At 56.2% G+C, this 20,789-nt stretch overlaps 1 protein-coding gene across 12 annotated transcripts in view; it reads right to left on the bottom strand.

Annotated features, from left to right (window-relative positions):
• Positions 1-18,647, bottom strand: part of ZNF185 (zinc finger protein 185 with LIM domain) — a 72,542-nt gene extending 53,895 nt beyond the window's left edge. For 10 of the 12 annotated variants that reach the window (XM_005594873.5, XM_005594875.5, XM_005594877.5 and 7 more), the window contains exons 1-4: positions 18,482-18,647; positions 2,123-2,201; positions 1,813-1,936; positions 1,443-1,508 (exon numbers count right to left, since the gene is read on the bottom strand). In XM_005594873.5, coding sequence (XP_005594930.1) covers positions 1,443-1,508; positions 1,813-1,936; positions 2,123-2,156 — 224 coding nt within the window. In that variant the 5' untranslated portion in view covers positions 2,157-2,201; positions 18,482-18,647. Of the gene's footprint in view, positions 1-1,442; positions 1,509-1,812; positions 1,937-2,122; positions 2,216-18,481 lie in introns of those variants that run through there. The other 2 variants (XM_045383247.3, XM_074028931.1) reach the window with 1 other exon arrangement.
• Positions 18,648-20,789: the final 2,142 nt, after the last annotated feature.

Genomic DNA, 20,789 nt, shown 5'->3' with positions numbered 1-20,789 from the left:
ACCAGGAAGGTGCATGAGGACCTGAGGGTGAGAGCCCAGGCAGCAGCCAACCAAAGCCAGTTGTCCCCCTTCCTGTCCCTCAGGGCCCTCTTTGCTCCAGCTCCTTGCATGCCCACACCCCAAGTCTTGGTGGAAGTTTGAGAGGAGAGGGCATGGCCAGGGCTTGTTCAGTGGCTGGGAAACATTAGGCTCCAGGTGTTTGAGACCTTCTGCTTGGCAGCAACTGAGGGGGCTCAGATAACTCAGGGGGCAGCTAAGGTGAGCAGGCAGGGAGCTGACAGCCGGGTGTGGTCGGCCTGTAAGTTCTGGCCTCGGGCAGGAGTTAAGGGTCCCTGCAAAGAGTCCTCCTCAGAGTTAGGGGAGGAGTCAAGGGGTCAGGGTAGACCCTTCTGTCCTGCAATGGATGGGATTTGGGCTGGAGCATCAGGGTTTGGGTCAAGGGCAACAGAGCCCCAGTAGTCTCCATCCCCACAATCTCCATCCCTAACAGGAGACAGCCTCCCAGAGGTGGCCATGTTGCAGGCACACGTGGGGGTTCTCGCTCTTGTATTCAACTGTTTATTAGGGTCCTGCCTGAGCCCCCTGCTGGGATGTCAGTTTCCCGAAGACAGGGCCTTTGTCTTGGCCACTACTGCATCCTCTGTGCCCAGCATGGGACCTGGCAGGTAGTGGGAGCCGAGTCATCGAGGGGTGACAGAGAGACCGTAGTTACTAAAGGCAGCCCTGTGTGCCGGCTGTAAACTTGAGGCCCTCCCTTCCAGAGGCTGCCACTGCCTCTACCACCCCCTGAGAAGCCACCTGTCAGCTGTTTGGAGCAAGAAGCAAGCCTGAATTTCAGTTCCCTTTCTCTGTCAGGAGCAGTTCCTCCAGATGCCAGCAGGGTGTGCCTACGCTTCAGAGCCCCTCTGAACACTGTTATGGAAAAGTCCCCAAAAGAGACAGAAGCCAGTTCTCCTTGGTCAGCTGACAAAATATGTCACGATAAACTTGGGAGACAGTCAGAGCAAACTCATGCCTCTCTACAGGCATGCCAAGTCCAAAGTACACTCAAGCAGTCAGGGCGACCTGCAGGAGTGAGTCACTGTGACTCTGGAAGCTGCCCAAAGCATCTCAGAGGCAGTCTCACTCCCTGCAGGGAATGGGTGGGAGGTCAGAATAATCGTCTTCTTAAAGACAACTTCAATCCCAGTTAACAGCTGGAGCCATGGAGGCCCAGCAGGGAAGTCAGCTGCCCCACAGCCACACAGCAAGGCCAAGGGCCTGGACCAAGTGACTCCTACACTCCCCTTCCTGCAGATTTCAAATTACTCATTGCAGACCCTTGGCTGGGGCTGCATCCCTGTCCCCTGTGGACTGCCCACCCCTCCCTGTTGAGGGCTGACCCCAAGCCTTAGGAGAGTCCCTGGGGCTGACCCACCAGCCACCTGAGTACCACCTCTTACCTGGGCTTTGGAAGCTCCCCAGCTGATGAAAAGGATGTGGCACGACTCCGACCTGAGGGCAGCTCTCTGGGGGAAAGAGGCATCCTGAAAGAGTGGCTCCAAGGGTCCCTGCCACCTGCCACCCTATGGCCTCCATCCTAGAGGCTGCCCAGCTAGTCTTGCCATTTGTGCCTCATATTCTCCTTCCCAGGCAACCAGGGGCCCTCCCACCCTGTGACATTGCTGGATAGCCTTTCCCATGCTCTGCCCTCTACATGGCCTGGTGGAGCTCTGAACGGTGGAAGCCCCTTTGCATCCCCAGGTATGGTCAGGCCCCCACGGATTGCACGCCCCCACGTTGCTGCGGTCCCTCCCGGCCTCCTTGCCTTACATGGTGCGACCCTCCGATTCATCCTGCTTGGTGATCCAGCTCTTGTCCCCCTTCAGCGTGGTTCGCACTTTCATCTGCTTGAGGACGTTATTGCGCTCCTCCTCACCTGATGGCAGAGGCTTCCCTGTGGTAGGAAAAGCCAACAGCCTCAAAAGAGGAACGCAGCCCCAGGACCCTCGGCCTCCGTTCCAGTCCTCCCAGTATGCTGCTCTCCCTTTGCTGCTGGGACAGTGCTTGCGGCCTGTAGGGGCAGGCTTGGAAGAAAACAGCCCCAACCAGAGCCCGGGACACCAGGGAGCCCAGGCCTCACCTTTGGTGCTGCCTCCAAGAGCTGAGATACTCATGGTGATTGCTCCGCAGGTCTCTTCTCAGTTGATTCAGCAGGGCTTCTGGGGATAAAGGCAAGCAAATGCTGTCACTTCATTCATTTGTAGTGTCTTGCAGGTGACCATATGTGTCCTGGTACACCAAGATCATCCAGACTGCCCTCTGCACATTGGGGGTGGCAAGCATTGGTGGAGTGCTAAGTATGGGCAGAAGCCAGGGGCAAGCACTCACTGTACCTGCTGCTGCCCAGCAGCACACCCACCTGCCTGCCCAGGGCTGCTCACGTAGAGAATGTGGAGCTCAGGGGCTGCCAGGGACTGTCTGTTCAAAGCGATCACTGATAACAGGAGAACATGAGCCCTCCTACAGAGTGCTAACGGCCTGGCTCAGGCTGGGGAGTGTCGGGGAGACAGCTGGCACCGGTGGACTCAAGAGGGTGGGACAGAGTGCATCTAAAGCCGAACAGCTTCAGGGCAGGCAGATGGCCTGTTGGGAGGGAGGGGCAAGGGGACCAGCTGCTTTGGGGTTGGACCTTGCCTCTCACCCCTTAGGAGTTTTCTGACAGACCTTGGGCAGCTCAGCTAACCTCTCTGAGCTGCCTCAGTTTCATCATTTGTAAAATGATAGTTAAAAAAAAATTCTACCTTTCAGGACTGCTGTGAGGATGGAATGCGCCAACGTTCCTATAAGTACCTGGCACCACCTGAACAGGAGCCAAGCAGCAGTAGCTCTCAAGTCATCTGCTAGGAGAGGCGCGGTGGGTGGTCCTCAAACAGCACAAGAATGGTCTGGGGTGTGCAGCCCTGTTTCCTTCAGGGGTTAGCTCCACCTTCAGTGGGGAAGCCCAGGGCCCCACTGCCAAATCCTAGTGGCCCTCAGGGACCAGGCGAGTGTGGCATTGTGGTAAGGGCTTCCTTACGCCCCTCGCCCACAGCTGCCTCGAGCTCTGCTTCTTCTTCCTCTGTGTATTCTCGCCCTGCTCTGCCCCCTGAGCCCGATACTGCTCATGCTGCCCAGAATGTGCCACACTGCCTTCAGCCTCTCTGCCCTTGAGCCAAGTGCTGCCCTCTCATGCCCATGAAGGGTTAGCTGTGGTGGTCTCAAGGGCCATTTGCTCCGGAGGAGGGTCCAGGGTGATGAAGCTGGCTCTCCAGGCTGGGAGCCCTGAGTGGCCACAGCCGACCCCTTGAGCCTCAAAAGAGAGACTGGGGACTCAGGCTTGTGGGCATGACAGGAAGTAGGGCCCTGGCTGTGCTGGCATAGTCACAAAGCAGAAGAGCCTTTCTCTCCAGGGTCTTCCATCCCCTGGGCCCCTCCAGGGCTAGGGTCTGACCAGCTCAGCATTGCTGCCAGCTGGCAGGGCCTGGACGTGTTTCTGTAGAGGTCAGGGGAACAGTCGAATGGGCAGGGCAGGGGGACGAGAGCAAACCAAATTCGCCACATCAGCAGGAGCCGGCTCTTCCATAAACTGCACTGAATGAGCAGCCCAGACAGCCCGAGCCTGCTGTGTGCCAGGAATGGCACCTCATCACTGCAAATGGGAGCCCCACGTGCCCAGCCCCGAACCAAAGCTGCCACGTTAGACTTCTGTTGAGTGGAGCTCACTCCACAGGTGATCCTAGGGCCATACAGGCCCAACTGTCCCCATCCCAGCAATCTGTGGAGTGGCCCCATGGGCAGGGCACATGGGCAGAGTCTCTGGGTGCCACTGACTGACTACAGACCTTGGGAGAGTTCCTCATTTCATCTGGGCCTCAGCTTTTCACGTGCAGGAGGACCTCCTAGTCTTTCGTCTTTAGGTTCCTTCTAACCTTGCTAGGCTGTACCAGCTAGTATGACTTATTTTGCGCCGGGCACCTCAAAGACATACTCCCTTCTAAGGCCTCAGGGACTGCAGCCACCAGCTTCCACATATGAATGTGGCAAGCAGGTGACAGTCATCCACAGTTTGGGGAGTGGACTCCATCCCAGGCCCAGTACTAGGCACAAGGACTCATCAGTTAACCCTTGTCAAACCTGATGGCCACATTGCCTAGAAGTTTCCTGACAAATCAGGACCAAATAAGCCACTTCCAAAGTCAAGACAGACACTATTGCACATGCAGAATGACAGAGGCAAAGGGTCCCACGGCAAGCGAGGACAGGGCTGGGTGGGAACACCATCGGTCCCCTGCAGAGGGTGCCATGCTGCCTTCAGTCCCGTCTTTATAGCTGAGACTCCATTCAGAAGACTCCAGGTTTATTGCCAGGCAAAGACCTGGGCTGGTGCTTCTTCATGGGCTCCTTTCCCTCACACCTAGCTGAGTCTCACAAGTGAAATTTCCTTTTTGATGAGACAATAAATATGAAAGAGTTAGAAAAATCTCTGCCAAAGTAGAGTCTTTCCATACAATGAAGTGTAAGGCAGTTCTTTGGGACAAGGAGTCTTCAAAGTGATGAGTGTCAGGCAGTGGGATGGGATGGGATGTGTTGGATGGGATGGATGGGATGGATGGGATGGGATGGTTGGGAGGGGATGGGATGGATGGGATGGATGGGATGGGATGGGATGGGATGGAATGGATGGGATGGGATGGGATGGGATGTGGTGGGATGGGATGGGAGGGATGGGATGGAATGGGATGGAATGGGATGGATGGGATGGGATGGGATGTGGTGGGATGGGATGGGAGGGATGGGATGGGATGGATGGGATGGGGTGGAATGGGATGGATGGGATGGGATGGGATGGGATGGGATGGATGGGATGGGATGGGTAGAATGGGATGTGATGGATGGGGTGGATGGGATGGGATGGAATGGGATGAATGGGATGGATGGAATGGGATGGATGGGATGGGATGAATGGGATGGGATGGGATGGATGGAATGGGATGGATGGGATGGGATGAATGGGATGGGATGGGATGGATGGGATGGGATGAATGGGATGGATGGAATGGGATGGATGGGATGGGATGGGATGGGATGGGATGGGGTGGGGTGGGGTGGGCACCCCAAATGAGTTATACTCCAAATGAGTTTGGAATATACATCCCATCTGCTGAGCTGGCTTCTCCCTCCAATTTGCCCTGGTCTAGGCCACAATCCCTCGTGACCTCCTCCCTGGTCCCTGGCCTGCTGCCTTTATCTGCGCCTCTTCCAGGCAACACTCATTGGTCTCTAATCCCACTTGGCCCACACCAGCCTTCAATTCCCAGTCAGCACCGGATGGTTCCCCACTGTTTCTCAGACTGGGAGCAAAATCACCAGTCCCCTGAGTCAGCCTCTTTCCCCCCCAATGCCGACACTGTGCTCCAAGCAGACCATGTGCCTTGGAGTCCCTGGAAGGTAGCCCTGCCAGGTGAATGCCTGTGCCTTGGCTCATGCTGGTCCACCCAGCTGAAATGCCCTTCCAACTCCTGCCAGCCTAAGCCCTGCTTCTCCCTCAGGGCCCAGCATGTCGAGGCCAGCCCTGCTCCTACTGGGCGCTCCCCTCCCCTAACTCCAACAGCCAGGCACAGACCTGCAGACCCAAGTCTTCCCAGACAAGCCCTGCTCCTCCCCCATCCTCAACAAGGATCAGGCCCAGGCACCCTGTGACAGCCCAGCACACCCCACCAGGGAGTGACTGCCTGAAGCCACCGACCCCTGCTGGGACCTAGGTCTCCTCCCAGACCCACCGCCCCCTCCCCTTGTCCAGCCCTTCACAGACAGCAGGGCAGAGTGGCCCTGCACTCAGTGACAGCCAGGAAGACCCTTGCTACAGATGTAAGCAGCCTTGGAGGATGGAATGTGGACCCCTCCAGAAGTGGCTTCCTGGTGGCTCTTGTGGGAAGGGAAAGCAGGAATCTTTCGACAGGTTGAGTTTCTGTATGTATCAAAAGGCTTAAGGGCAGGCCCGCTGGTCCAGCAATTCCCCCCACCGCCAAGTAGCCTGAGGAAGAAATTGCACGAGTACAACAAAGAGGTATATGAGACAGGTGTCATCACAGTGTTGAGTATGATGGTGAAAATGTGGCAATAATCTACATGCCCATCAGTCATAGTTAAACATATTATAGTCTATCCATTCAAGTAAATACTATGCAGTTATTACAAATCATACTGAGACATGTAGTATTTAACATGCTTTGTAAACCTGTACTGTGTACAGCTTCTATGCATCACTCAGTGAAAAGCAGCCTGTAAAGCAGGATGTGTATGATGGTGTCATCTAACTCAAATTATATTTACATAAAAATGTACAGGGGAAAAATTTGCAAAGATATACACCAAAATATTTTGCTCTTTCGTATATTTCTAATTTTCCTGTCATGAACATGTATCTTCTGTGTACTAAAGATGAGACCAACAGTGGTTTACCCAAATGAAGTGGGAGTGGGGTATGCTTGGGCAGCCAAGGGATTGGTCTCAAGAGTTGATGCCAGGGCTGGACGTGGTGGCTCACGCCTGTAATCCCAGCATTGTGGGAGGCCAAGGTGGGTGGATCACCTGAGATCAGGAGTTCAAGACCAGCCCAGCCAACATGGGGAAACCTCATCTCTACTAAAAATACAAAAATTAACCAGGCATGGTGGCACGTGCCTATAATCCCAGCTACTCAGGAGGCTGAGGTAGGAGAATCACTTGAACCTGGGAGGCGGAGGTTGCAGTGAGCTGAGATCGCATCACTACGCTCCAGCCTGGGCAGCAGAGACTCCATCTCAAAAAAAAAAAGAGTTGATGCCAGGCGGGCAGTGCCCAGGAAGGATGGGAGGTGAGGAGAGTGAACGGATGCAGGGACTTCTCTTGCTTGTTCACTCTGAGGAGGAAATCCCCACAGTAGCAAGAGGCCGTCAGTCTCTGGGGCCCAGCGGTGCTGTGCACCGCTTTGGGCCATGTGGTGCTGCAGCCTCGGCCTCTTCCCGGGGTCTCCTCTTTTCCTGCAAGCTGGGGTGGAGAAGGAAGCAGAGAGCAGGCAGGGGTGTTTTGGGCCGGATGCCAGGCAGAGGTTGCAGCAGTGACAGTGGCAGTGGCGGTGGCACCCCTGGAGGCAGGAGGCCAGCTTCTCCGTTCACACATGTATGGGGCCCAGGGGAGAGATGACAGGACAGGAGGGCGCATGAGGCCCGCTGATGGCTCCTCTCCCACCCCACGCAATCCCGCCCTGGCTCCCCAGCCCATGGCAAGTCAGCCAGAGGGACCTGCACAGACAGCAGAGTACTCCAGGGGGCAAGGACAACGCCCTGCTCATGAGGCTCACGTCCAGAAGGTCTGAAGAGCTGGGCACAGGAACTGGTTATGGCTCAGGTGTGGACGTGGGATGCCTATGTCTGCTCTCATGTGGGTGGCAGCAGGGGGTGGGGGGACAGACCCAGTCTGCCCAGGGAGAGAGCGCCCACCAGAGAGGCTTGGTAGATAAACCCTCTGGCCACCATGGCTGCTGCCCCAGGGCCACCCTCAGCTCTCCACTCTCTTGGGACAGTCACTAGTGGATGTGAACTCCATTTGGGGAGCCAGTGAAGCCTCCAGAGCCTGTGTGCAAGACTCCTGCCCTCCCCAGGGCTGCACCCAGGTACCAGCAAAGCGGCCGGAAGACCTGGCCACTGGGACGGTGGCCTGGGCTCTGCTCTGGGATGAGAACCATGCCTTCCTCTGGGAAGCAATAACAGCACTGGCTTCCCTTGCTGGAGCACGACACCTGTGTCAGGCGGGCACCCTGCACACACACTCCTGGGATCAGGTCCTCGAAGGCCAGCAGCACCATGTGCAGCTCGTGCACAAGAACTGTGCCAATGCTCCTGCTTCACCTTCAGCACAGTCAGCCAGGAGTGGGCCCGTGTCTGGCCCTGGCCACGCTCCCAGGGCTCTGAGCCCCAGCCACGCAGTGGCCCAGGTAAGCCCACGCACGATGGCCTCGAGGGCTCCTGGGGCACACCCACCACCAGTCGCCTCTATGGCTTCCTCCAAACCACTGGGCACATGCAGCAATGCTCACCTGCTGGAGGGAGGAGACTCTTCAGACTCAGGCCAGCCGCACCGTGCCTGCCTATGCTGCTCGGCCTGATGTAGCCACAGAGGCCTGCCACATGTGACTCCACGACCCCATGGAGCAGCCCACTCACTCCCACAGCCCTACACTCTCCATCTGAGTTCAGTATGTCAAGCTTTCTCATGCCTCTGGGCTTGTGTCTGAGAAACATTCAGAAAAAGTTCCTGAAGAAAAAGAAACCGCTGTAACTGGGGTCCCTGCACCTTCCCATTTACCCTGCCATGAAGATGGAGAGCAAATGTTCTTTCCTTAGCCACCTTTGAAAGTGGCACCAGGGGCCTGCTACCTGCCCAAGTCTTCCAGTATTTCTTTTCCCCTGGGAACTCAGGCTTCTTTCAAAGTCCATTAGCCCTGACACCCAGAGAGGCCACACAGCCCGAAAGCAAACACTGTCCCCATGAGCTGTGGCCTGTGCTTACATCTCTGCTCCTCTTCCCTAAGTGGCCTCACATGACTGTGACATCCCACTCTCCAAGTCTAGGTCTCCTCATCTGGAAGGTGGCATCTGTGGGCCTGCTCACTGGGTCTCTTCCTGACGGGACACCCCAAGCTAAAGCATGTGCCTCTCTGAATTTCTCATGCCATCACGCGGCTGTCTTGATGGCCCGTGTGGGCACATTTCTGGTCTGGACAGCCACTCTAGGTCTTTTCAGTACCATGGCTCTCATTTCTACCTTGATTGGGAGAAGACTTCTGGTTTTTTTGGAAATCTCCATATCATCCTGCTTAGGACCTGGCCTGGGCCACCAAAGGAATGGCTGGCTTATCTGATACCTTCTGCATGGACTGTCCCTCGTGGTGCACCCCTGGAGCCCCACTAGATGTGGCCACACTCCACAGTACCCCTCTCTGTGCTGACTCTGAGCAAAGCCCTGTACTCAGACAACACTAGACTGTTAGGGCAGTTCAGGGCCAAGTCCAACTCCTCTTGCACAAGCCGGGCCACCTCAGACAGCAGGCAGATGTCCCAGCCCACCTCTCATCCCCTTCTTTCTCCCTCTTCCTGTCTCAGGCCAAGTGGGCTGAGAGATGGCAATCAGGGGAAGTGTCCGTGGCAGAGTAGGGTGGGGGTGATGGGGACAGGTCTTCCCTGAATTCAGATGGCCTCCAAATGCCCATGGGCATGTTCCTGCCCCACCTTTCTCCCTGCTACTGCAGCCTCTGAAGGCTGCCCAGCAACCTCAAAGGAAGGGGCCCCTGGCCCTGATTGGATGGATAGGAGCGAGGAGCCAATGAGGTGGCTGAAGGGAGCCTGTTATTCCAACCACAGCAAGCCTGGTGTCATCAGTGAGTGGAGTGAGAGGGGAGCTGACGCAGGGGGCTAATGTATGCAGATTCCCGTGCGCTGGAGGAGTGGGGGCGGCAGCAGGCAATGACGCAGGTGCTGGAGCATGAGGAGATGGACACAGACGGGAGCGGCAGGAGAAAAGGCTCCCTGTCACACCACAGGACGTGCTCAGCCTTCAAGATGAGAGGACTAACTCAGAGAAAGTTTTGTAGAACTTCCCCGCTGCCTGGCTCCCCAGAGAATCTGGCTTGCAGGGGATTAGGATAGCTCCCAAATTGTGCAGAAGGGAAGTAGGATGCCAGGCAGGGGCCTCCTAAGCAAACTGGGAGGGCAAAGGAGCAAAACGCCTTCAGCCTTCCCTTCCCGGAGCATTGAATATTGCTGCGGCGCATGGAGGAGATGCAGCCAGAGGGCACGGGTGTCAGGGCTTGTCTCAGTTCATGTGTGCTGGGCACCGGGTGCCGTGCACAAACAGGAGCAAGTGTGCCACAGGCAGAGGTGCAAGCAGAAGGGCTTTGTTCCCAAAGGTAAGTTGGGATGCTTTGCACCCAGGAGCTGAGCAGACACCCAGCTCTGCCACCCCACACGTGCCAACCTCAGCTAGGCTCACAGAGATCACTCACAGCTCAGATCTGTGTGGACCCCTTTGGGGTGGGTCAGGAGTCAGCATAAGGAAACACCTGGACGGGACAAGAAAGGGGGCACAGCCCGGAGTGCTGCCCCTCAAGTACAGGGACCAAATATGGATCTGTCAAGTATAAGTGGATGAAGCCATCAAGACTTGGGCTGCCCACTGCAGAGGCTGCTTGCTGTGTTTTAGGAAACCTCGGCTATGTTTTAGGAAAGCTCTGTCTGCAAGCACTTTCATGTGGCTCTGGGACAAGGAGCTTTAATGGAGGCAGAGGCCCAGAATATAGCTGGGGACCAGCACTTAGGCCTGCCCCCATAGCAGAAATGTAAGTACTCCTATCCGGTCATGAGGTAAGTGGTAGAGGGATAAGTCCCTTGTCTCCCAAGAACTTGTTCCTAGAGATGGGTGGACCCAGACAGTGCTGATCCCTTAGCTTAGATACCTGCCAGGGCTGATCCCTGCTGGGACCCTCAGAGAAGATGGCTGGTCTCTGGGAAGGAGACTCATCCCAGCTTTGCCACCCTGGGCAAATCCTTCCTCCCCTTATGGTGTCTTGGCTCCCCACCATTCGAAAAGGGTGGCAATGACCAAACCATGGAGAAACACATGTGTAAGGGTGACCCCAGCTCTTACACCTTTCCCCCAGTCCTCCTATAAGAGCCAGAGTTGGGCTTTACAAACCCAAGGCTCCCAGCTGCCCAAGTCCCAGAGCCCAGCCAGCCTAGGTAGCTCCCCTGGCCAGAGTCCCTCCACCTCTCCATTCTGGTCCAACTCAACCTGGGGACCACCACCACAGCACCAAGGGTGAGAAGGAGGCAGCTCCCTCCCAGGCTGTGACCGCCCCCCTTCCCTGAACCTGTCTGACAGCTTCATTTGCTGGAGGACATGCCTTGGTAAAATAGGGGTGGAGGTCGAATTCTGCATAGGGTGGGGGTGTCGAGGCTCCTGTCCATTTCTCACTGTAAATGTTCCCTTTGGGCAAAGAGCCTCCAGCAGCCCTAGTGTCAGGAAAAGGATTCAAAGAAAAGTCCCCATGTCTTAGGTCTTCTTTTGCTGTCTTTCAAGCAAATGTCTGTGAGCTCAGAGTAAGGGCCCTCCCATGAAAGACCCTTCACAAACCCCTCGCAGTGTCATGAGCTGCCCCAGGAACAGAGCAGTCTGGGTGACCAGGAGAAGGGCACCACTGAGATAGTCAGAGCTGGCTTGCTGGAGAATGCAGCCTGCTAAACAAGGGGCAGCAGATGGCTTCTCCTAGCCCATTCTCCTTCCTTAGAGAGCTTCCCTCTCTGTGGCCAGACTGCAGCCCTGAGCCAGATGGGGCAGAAGAAACAGATGCTGAGAGGGTAGTCGGGGCACAACATATTCAGAAGGCCTCAGCGCAGAGCCAACCATGCCTTATCATCTGTCATGTCATGAGACGGGCACAGTGGTGCCGTCAGAGCTGTGGAGGGCTTGGTCAAGGCCACAAAGCCACACACCCATGCTGGCTCTTCCAACTCTGGAGCGAAGGAAGGAGTATTGACAAGGAGTCCAAGGGCCTGGGTTTTAGTCACTGGACACATCACTCACTCTTCCTGACCTTCACTTCTAAACTCTGAGGTAAAAGAGAATACTCTGTTGTGCACACGGGATGTGGAATGGGCTTAAGGAAGCCCCATTCTCAAAATGCTCCCTGGCCCCTGCACCTGGTAGTGTGAGGAAGGTGTAGGCTTCAGTGCAGCCCCTCGGGTCATCACCAAGGCCACAGGCCCCCAAGCAATGATACTTCCCGGGGAGGGGGCTGAGGTCAAAGGCTAGCACGGTGGGGAGAGCCTTGGCTGTGGCACAGACTCCTCCTGGAAGCTGCCTGGGGAAGTGCAGGGACAAGCCTGCCCGCTCCAAGTGCCAGTCACGGCAAGGAGTGTGAGGGGGCTGAGGAATGATAAAGTCAGGAAGCACGACCTCCACCCCCGCTCAGATGCCCTCACCCCGTCCTTTCTCAAGGCACGCACTTGGCTGACTCAGTTTGGACCCAGGCTGATTTAAGCCGGTGCGGGTGCTGATTTTCTGGACCAAAAGGGTTGGAATGATGAAACGTTACATTTGATGAAGCAGCCTCCTGTGGCCAGGTCTGGTGAATCAGGACATTCTGATTCCCGGCCTCCTGCACTGGAGTCTCAGCAGCTGGCAAGGCAACAGTCAGCAGACAGGTTGCTTTCCTGCTTTCCTCTGGGAAGGGGATGGAGCAGGCACCACCACAGGCACCGCTGCAGCGTCTGTAGCTGCTGTTCCAGGAGTTGCTGAGATCCAGGGGGGTGGGGCCCTTCAAAGGTGATTTAGGGATCATGGGCAGGGCTGAGCAGCTGGATCCGGTCTGAGCCTCCTAGTCTGCTGCTCAGCGTGCAGCTCCAGGGAGGCCTAGGCTGGGCCTCTCTTGCCAGAGCCAGAATGCACGATCTGCCTGGGATGCTCCAGTCCCAGGGGCTCTCGCCTGGAGGCCAACAGGGTGGCAGGAAAAAGAAGCAGCAAGTGGAAAAAAAAGAGCTGAAAAAGACTTGGGTTGCAGAGGGAAAAATATAATATGGAAAAAGAACGCATGGGGGGTGGTATTTGTAAATGTGCTTTACAGGTAAATGACTTCTGCATGAAAGTCTGGAATTTCACCTCTCCCCATCCCACCCCTAACACCCCAGCAGCTAGACTTTTTGGCGTCTGCGCTGGAGGGGCCCTGGGAGGCAGACATCTAAGTCAGGCCAGCTCCTTCCCAAGGTGGTGGGGAGCTGGGGGTGAGGAGGAGGGGAGAAGGCAGCCCCGGCCACCCACCACTCTTTGGGGCCTCGGGATTCCTCCTGGCTTCCATGCACCCATTTTCTAGTTCTCAGTGAGCCAGATACAAGTGACTGTTCAGGGAACTGGGCCATTTCAGGGCTGGCTTGGCTTCAAGGGCCCTCTGAGCTGTCTCTGCGGAGAACAGAGGACTAGGCAGGGACCCTCTTGCAGGGCCCTGGCTGCTTCTGCACCCCTCGTCCTGCAGTTGTCTCTGCAGCCAGGGAACCAGTGTGGTCTTAAGCCAATCCCAGTCATGCAGAGATGCTAGTCCCATTTGCAGACAAGGCAGCCGGTGGGATCAGAGGAGGCTCAGAGGTCATGGAGCCCACACTTCCACCTCCACAGCACCTCTCTCCCCTCTACTCCCTTTCTTTTTTTTTTTTTTTTTTTTTTTTACTTTTTTTTGAGACGGAGTCTCTCTCTGTCACCCAGGCTGGAGTGCAGTGGCATAGTCTCGGCTCACTGCAACCTCCACCTCCCAGGTTCAAGCAATTCTCCTGCCTCAGCCTCCCTAGTATCTGGGATTACAGATGCCTGCTACCACACCCGGCTAATTTTTGTATTTTTGATAGAGACAGGGTTTCACCATGTTGGCCAGGCTGGTCTCTAACTCGTGACCTCAAGTGATCCACCCGCCTCAGCCTCCCAAAGTGCTGGGATTACAGGCATGAGCCACTGCACCTGGTCACTTTCTTTTACCCTCTTTCGCTTTCCCCTAGGAACATCCCCCTTACACACACACCATTGCTGCCATCCATTCAGTCTTTGCCAGAGCAGGGCCAGTGACAGGAAGTCACTCCTACTTGCCCTTGACTAACATCAGCCAAAGCTAATTCCTTCTGTCCTAGATGCAGGTGATCACTAGTGAGGAGCAAAAGGAACAGAACGAGCCCGCTGCCTCCCCACCTTCCCCGAAGCTCTGACTCCCCATCCTCCTTCTCCCCTCCAACAACCCTCTTTCTCATCTTCCTGCCCACTCTAGACCCAGAGTCCCCTCAACTCCACCCTTACCTCTAACACTGCCCTTATTTTTGGATAAGAATAAGGAAGTCCAGAGAGAAGGACGCACTTGCCCAAGATCACATTGCCGTGTATGCAACAAGCATTTTCAGAGCGCTAACCACCAGGCTGGGTGCTGGGGGGAATCGGCCTAGCGGGGTGTAGCCAGAGCACTGCATTTCCCAAGGAGGTGCCTAGGCTCAGGCCCGGAGGAATGAAAGCATGAGTAAGGGATCGCTGGCACAAGTGGTAAAGCAAGTCCTGGTTTTGGGTTTTGGGTTTTTTTTGTTGTTGTTGTTTTTTTTTTTTTTTTTTTTTTTTTTCAGTTTAAAGCAGGCAGTGCCTGATGTAAGCATTTTCACCAGGGATGCCGGTTCTTGTGATTAAAATCCTTGTGCTTGCTCTCTTCATAGCAACTCTTTGCCACATCAAGCTCTCTGGGAAACTGACCTAGTCATCAGAAAGTGGCGTGCTGAGCCAAAGATCACAGGGACTACACCAAAGGGCCCGGACTGGGTGCCCGAGCTGGGCCCCATCCCCACAGATGGGGCCAAGGCCAGGGACCACCGTCAGCAACCACCAGCAGCCTAGAGCTTGCCCACTGGCCCCAGAGGCTATGACTCCTCTCTGACCCAGGGGGTGGCTTCAGAGCTCTGTGGCCATCTCAGCAGCAGCAGCTGCAAGGGCAGCTCTGCGGGAAGAGGGATGGCTCAGCGGGCATTAATGAGTGGGTGAGGAATTGCTCTCTTGGCTGGCCGGGACCCACCTCCCCGCTCCAGGCAGGCACCCTCCCAGTTCCCAGCTTCCATTTGAGATGAGAAATGAGCACACTCCCAACAGGAAAAGCCTAGACAGTGTTTCTGAAAGTGGCCTCTAAGACCCTTCGGCAGTCAGTCAAATTCCCTGGGACACGCGCTCAAGCTGCAGATTCCTTCCTGCATTCCACCTCCGACATTGAGAATGATACCCACAGGGCCTGTTGTCTTCTCCTTTTCCAGTCTCTTCTCCACCCAGGCCTGTGCCTCCCACTTTGCTGTCAGTTCTCAGTCATCACACAGAAAGTGATCAAGAAAATACCTGCCAAATGCATCAATGTGTGTCCCTGAGAGAAGTTAATCTGGCTCAGTTTCTAATCAATGGCACTTGAGCAAGTCCCTCTCTGTGCCTCAGTTTCCCTTTGGAAAAGGGAACTGGAAAAATGAACTGACGTCAGTCCTGCCCACCCTCTGACCCGTCCAAAGGCTACAAGTGAAGTAAACTAATGAGAAATGTGGCAAAATGTTAACAGTGGGAATTCAGATAAGGCTTCAGGAGTTCTCTGCACGATTCTTACAACTTTTCTATGAGTTTTAAATCAATTCAAGGTAAAAAATAAATAAAAAACTTAAAGATAAAAAGTAACAACAGTGCTGGCATGGTGGCACTCGCCTGTAGTGCCAGCTACTCGGGAGGCTGAGGCACGAGGATCGCTTGAGCCCAAGAGTTGGAGGCTGCGGTGTGCTATGATCGTGACTGTGACTAGCCACTGTATACCAGCCTGGGTGACAAGGCGAGACCCCAGCTCTAACAACAACAAAAAAAGTGAAAACAAAAAAGAAAGCGAGTCAGACTTTAGTAAGCATGAGAAATCACCCTAAGAATTAAGTGTTCTTTAGTGAGTCATTTGAAATGTGGGTAGATACTGTTTGCATCATCAGCAGTAATTTCTAAACTGTTTTCCTCAGGTAGGAGCCCACATCCCAGGCAGCATCTCTCTCTCCACCTAGTCCCACCTCACTCCTTGCCACCACAGCCCTGAAGGAGGGCACCATAGTCCTGGCTCAGCTACCTTCCGTGACAGAGCACCACCTGTGAGCCAGGCACCCAGTGCAGCAGGTACTCCTGGCTTTAGCCGCCCTTCTGTACTGGTGAGAAAACAGAGGCCTCAAGGGGTTGCATGAAGGGCCCAACTTTGCACAACTGGACGGTGGCTGAGCTGGGGTTTGAACCCAGTCTGACCTCTGAGCCATTCCCTTAACCACTAGGCTATAAAGATGCCACCCTCCCCTACCACACACCTGACCAGGTGTGGGACAGTTCAACTCCCGCCCCACCCGGGTCTTTGGAAGCAATGATGGCAACCTCTCCCGAGCATCTCTCAGGGACCAGTCCCTGATGGCACTGCCCTTGTCTTGGCATCATTCGGTTCACTATAGGCACAGCGGTAACGAAGGCAAAGCCCCTGGACTGACCCTAAACATGAGAGCCCAAAGGCCTGGACTGCAAGGGGTTGCCGCTCAGGGCTCCAGAGCACTGGAAGGCAGCTCTCCTCTCTGGCACTGGTCCTGTCCCATGCTGCTAGGGACTGGCAGTGGGGGCAGCCTCAGGGCTCACCAACAGAAGCAAAGCTTGTGTTACATGTGACCTGGCACCTTATGAGTTGTGGCTTGAAGCAAAACCCACACCAAAAGGGTCAGTCACCTGTGGAGGCTCGAGTGGGGAAGGAGGAAGGCAGGCTTCCGGCTTCCAGAATGCACTGAGCCAGAATTAGGGGAGTTTGCTTGGCATGCAACGGAAGACAGTTCAGGGAACAGGTGCCGATGCCTATCATGGCCAGGTCCCAGACCCAGTGCTGGGGACCCAGAGTCCCTGCTCTGCCAGATCTCAGGAGGCCTTGGGGACACTGGGCAGGAAGACAAGGAGCACAAGTCAGGCTAAGGGAGGCTGAGCTGAGGCGCTGGCTGCCCCTGGCATCACTGCCCTTATGTGGGAAAGGCTTTTTCTGGAGTCTGGACTCGAGCTGAGCGGGAAGTGAGGTGGACAATCACTGCTGCCATTTGCATTCAGATGGCAATTTCTTACTGACAGATGGCCTCTCTGTCACTCCTCTGGGCAAGGCATGGAGCTGATTTCTCTGTGGGCCCCCATATGCAGGAGCTCAGCAAGAAGTGGTTTATGATCTTCCAGGAGTAAGGGGGAGGTTAGACTTGAGCAGCTCCAAAGGACGTGCGGGCCTTGACCTGGTGGCAGTTGAGCTCCTCCTCCTGCTTCCAAGCCCTTCTCCTCCAGGAAGCCTTCCCTGATCTTCCCAGCCAGGGGTGCCTCGTTGCTCCAGGACTGAGGAGCCCCTAATATTTTCATGCTACTCAGAGCTGCAACACCCTAAGTGGTCCTGGGCCACCTCTGTTGCTTGACTCATGAGTGTCCAGAGGATGGAAATGAACAGATCTTGAGCACCTGCCACGTGCCTGGCCCTGCACTGAGTGCCTTCCGCCAGCTCCACACGGCTGAATGTACAGCGGCCAGCCAGGGGCTGGGAATTGCTGGAAGGAGGGGCAGGTGAGAGGGATCTGTTCCTTCCCTTCCTGAAGTGGCCTGGGAGTGATGAGGGGAAGGCACCAAGACCTGCCAGAAGGTTGGCCCCTCGTCTGTGCATCTGTGTCCTGGCCACTTGCTGGCCTCTGAACTGCCCCTTGTTTTTCAGATGAGGAGCGGAGGCCCTGGCAAAGCAGGACCTCCCACAGCCTACCTCTGCAGCTCTGTTCAGGCCTATCCACCTGTGCGCCCCTGCCTCCCGTCCCCAGCTGGATACGACAACCAGAAGTCTGAAGAGCCATGAGACCAAGGCAGGACTTAGTCCAGGTACCGAGGCCTCAAGCACTGCTGGACAGGGTGTGAGAGGTTCTCTCTCGGGGCTCACAGCTTTGAGTCCTGAGACGATGCTGCACAGCCTTCCACGATGTCAAGGCTCCGTGCGGATGGCTCAGCAAGAACACAACTCCTGCCATGCCTCAGCTGTCTCAAAGCCCAAACACACCCACCACCTACCTTATCTGAGTCCCCAGCAGCCCTGGGTGGGAGGTAGCTTGACGTGTCACCCCCTTAAACCGATAGAGTACCCAGGTGTCCCCAGCTCAGAAGTGGCAGATGAGGCAGGAGCACCTGAGCTTTCAGCCTTTTTGTAAGGCGAGGTATCCCTCTGCCTTTCCAAAGAGGACAGACTCTTGGCTCCCCCTGCCCCCATCAAAACAATCCAGTCACAGAGCTGGTGCACTGCCGATCCAGTCGATAACACCCAGTGACACCTGATTCGGCGCCTTCTGTCTGAGTGTGAGCAGCCACCATCCGCATGGCCCTCCCCAAGATTGCCCTGTACCCAGCACATGCCCATCACAGGCCCCAGGGCGATCGAGGGGATCCTCTGGGCGAGCCAGCCTCTGGGTCTCAGTTTCCTCATCTATAAAATGGACACAGGGAGACGGAGGGATATGAGATTCCCTGATTCTTAAAGACCTGCAGTCAACTCTCAGAGCATCCTGGCCCCTCGCCATTTACTAGCAATCAAACCGTGTCTTTCCTAAAGGGCAAGACAGAGGGATCAGGCCGGCGAGGGGGACACTTGCCTCAGTAGGGGACGCTGGCCTCCTCTGTCAGTCTTTTCACTCACAGCGAAAACCAGAAATCCACTGACTCCCGGGGGGAAACCCGAAGAGAGATGCTTGGAGCCGGTAAGGGTTATGGATGGGGAAACTGAGGCCCTGACTTGTCCCTAGCTGCGCACGGACTGGGTGCCCCCCACTGCCTCCCCGCAGGGCCGCGTCCGATGGCGACTCGACAGCCCTACCTGGCACAGGTGCCCGGTTCGTGGGCGGGTGGAGGGTCGGGCGGTCGCGGGGCGCGGGCTCCCTCGGGTGGACAGCGCCCGGCCGGGCTGGGCCGGGGAGGCAGGCGCGGGGCGCGGGGCGCGGGGCGCAGCGGGGAGCGCGCGGGGAGGCGAGGAGGCGCGGACTGGGCTCCGCCCGCAGGGGAACAAACAGGTTTTCTCCGGCGGCCCGGAGCCTCGCCCCTAGCCCCTCCCCTCGGCCGGCCCCTTCCTCTGCCCCTCCTGGGGTAGGTAGAGACGCCTGGCACATTCCGCACATTCTCCCGCCAGCGTCCTCCGCCCGCCCGCCCGCCCCTTCTCGGCCCCGCCTCGCGGGGCTGCTGGAGAAATCAAGTCTGGGGCTCCCCTCGCCGAGCACGGGGCGAGCTCCAGAAGGCTCTGCCGTGATGGAAAACTTCCAGGCAAATTCCTCCGGGCCCTTGGCCCCAGGCCGGGAAGCCTCCGCCACGTGAAGGGCCCCCGCTCTTAGTTGCGCGATCTGGCCCCGGCACAGGGCCAACGACTTCCACAGATGCTGTCGGGTTAATTCAGTCGAGAACTACTGTTCCTAGATCCATTTTACAGATGGAGATCCCAGACAGGGGCGAGGAGGGGGCGGGGGGCTGGCGGCTGAGATCATCCAGGAAGTCCTGCAGGCAGGAAAGGAGGAGAAGAGTGAGGGAGCCGCTCACCGCGGAAGGGACCCGGGGCTCACAAGGCACAGCAAACGGGGCTATCTCCCAGACTGGACGACATCTGGCTGGAGATACAGCCAGACTCCCAGAGCCAATGCGGTTTGATGTACCTGCGTCACGCGTTGTTGCTCACCGAGTGCTTATTGTGTGCAAGGCCCTGGGCTGGGGCTGGGATGGAGAGAGCATGGAGGAAAGACCCCTCACCCTGCGGCCTCCTAGATAGGGAGATAATTAAGCCAGCCCAAGAAATGGCATGGACTTGGCCAGGAGTTGGCTTACCAGGATGATAGGTTCGAAAGAATGGACCAGCTGCTTCTCCTTCATCAGGGCCTGCCAATGTAATGTTTCCATGGCCCTCCAGTCCACCCACTTCTCCCTGTGTCTGCTGCCACCACCCTAGTCCAGACCTGGCCCTGAAGACCAGCCTCCTTGCTGGTGTCCCCCTGCCTCTGGTCTTGCCTTCCTTCCCCTCAGTCTCTACACAGAGGTCAGGTTAAAAGTTCACATGTGTCTGTATGATCAGGTGCTCTGCTGCTTGCAACTCCTCCATGGCTTCCCACTGCTCTCAGGGTGAAAGCCTGAGATGACCTATCCCTGCGGGTCCAGCCACTCTTCCCTTTGTTCGATACATTACAGCCACGCTGGCCTTTGTCCATTGTCTTCTGAATACATCACATGGCCTTCACCTTGGGGTGTTTGCTTCTGCTCCTTGGACTCCCTAGAATGCTCTTCATCTCTGTTGGGCTAGTGAGCTCTTAGTCACTCTTCAAGCCGCCACCCAGTGTCCGGAAAGCCTCCCCTGCCTGCCACCCAGTCAAGCTGATCACTTCCTTCTGTGCACCCCTTAGTTCCCTCAGATGACATCAATCCAGCATAGTGGCTGTCTCCCTCTATTGTTCTAGATCCTGAGCTCTGGGAGGGCAGGGCCCCTTCTGATTCATCACTGGGTCACGGAGACCAGCACAGGGCATCTGAAGAATTTGCAGAAGGAAGTGATGGAGGGGTGAGTGAGGCTGTGGAAGCTGTCCTCATCCTTTTCTTCTTGGGGTTCATCAGATAGGGAGAAGGCGACCCTGTGTGTGCTTGGGGGGTTGTATATAAAGTCACTTCTGTTCATGTCTGTCTCTTGCCAACAAGCATTTTTCTGCTTCCAATATTGTATGCCCCTGTCTGGTGACCAGCAACTAACATCTCCCCTCCTCCACTGTGGCTACTGGTGGCCATGGATTTGGCTTGGCATCTTACCTCCTAAACATGTTCACTGTATGACTTAGGCCGTGTCATACTCTTTGCCTGGGCCCCAGTCCTCTTCAAGAGCCCCTCGCTTGAAAGGGTAGAAGGTAGAAGACATCGTGATGGGTGAGATGTAGGGCAAGGAAGAGGGAAAAGGCAAACTCACTCCAGAGCCCTGAGTCAGGGGTGGGGGGCCCAGCTGGAGAGCATGAGCAAACGTGGTGTCCAAGGGCACGGCCAACAAGTGAGGACTGCCCCAGGCTGGGCCGCCCCAGGGCCTCAAGCTCTTCCCATGTCCCAGGTGACTCAGTCTCTGCCCAGGCCAGATCTGTCATGACTGCTCCAGCCAAAAAGATCAGCCT

Source organism: Macaca fascicularis, chromosome X, assembly GCF_037993035.2.
Source record: "Macaca fascicularis isolate 582-1 chromosome X, T2T-MFA8v1.1".
In the NCBI taxonomy this organism is placed as follows: Eukaryota; Metazoa; Chordata; class Mammalia; order Primates; family Cercopithecidae; genus Macaca; species Macaca fascicularis.
Note: the sequence above shows the minus strand (reverse complement) of the source record. Positions and strands in the feature narration are given on the sequence as shown.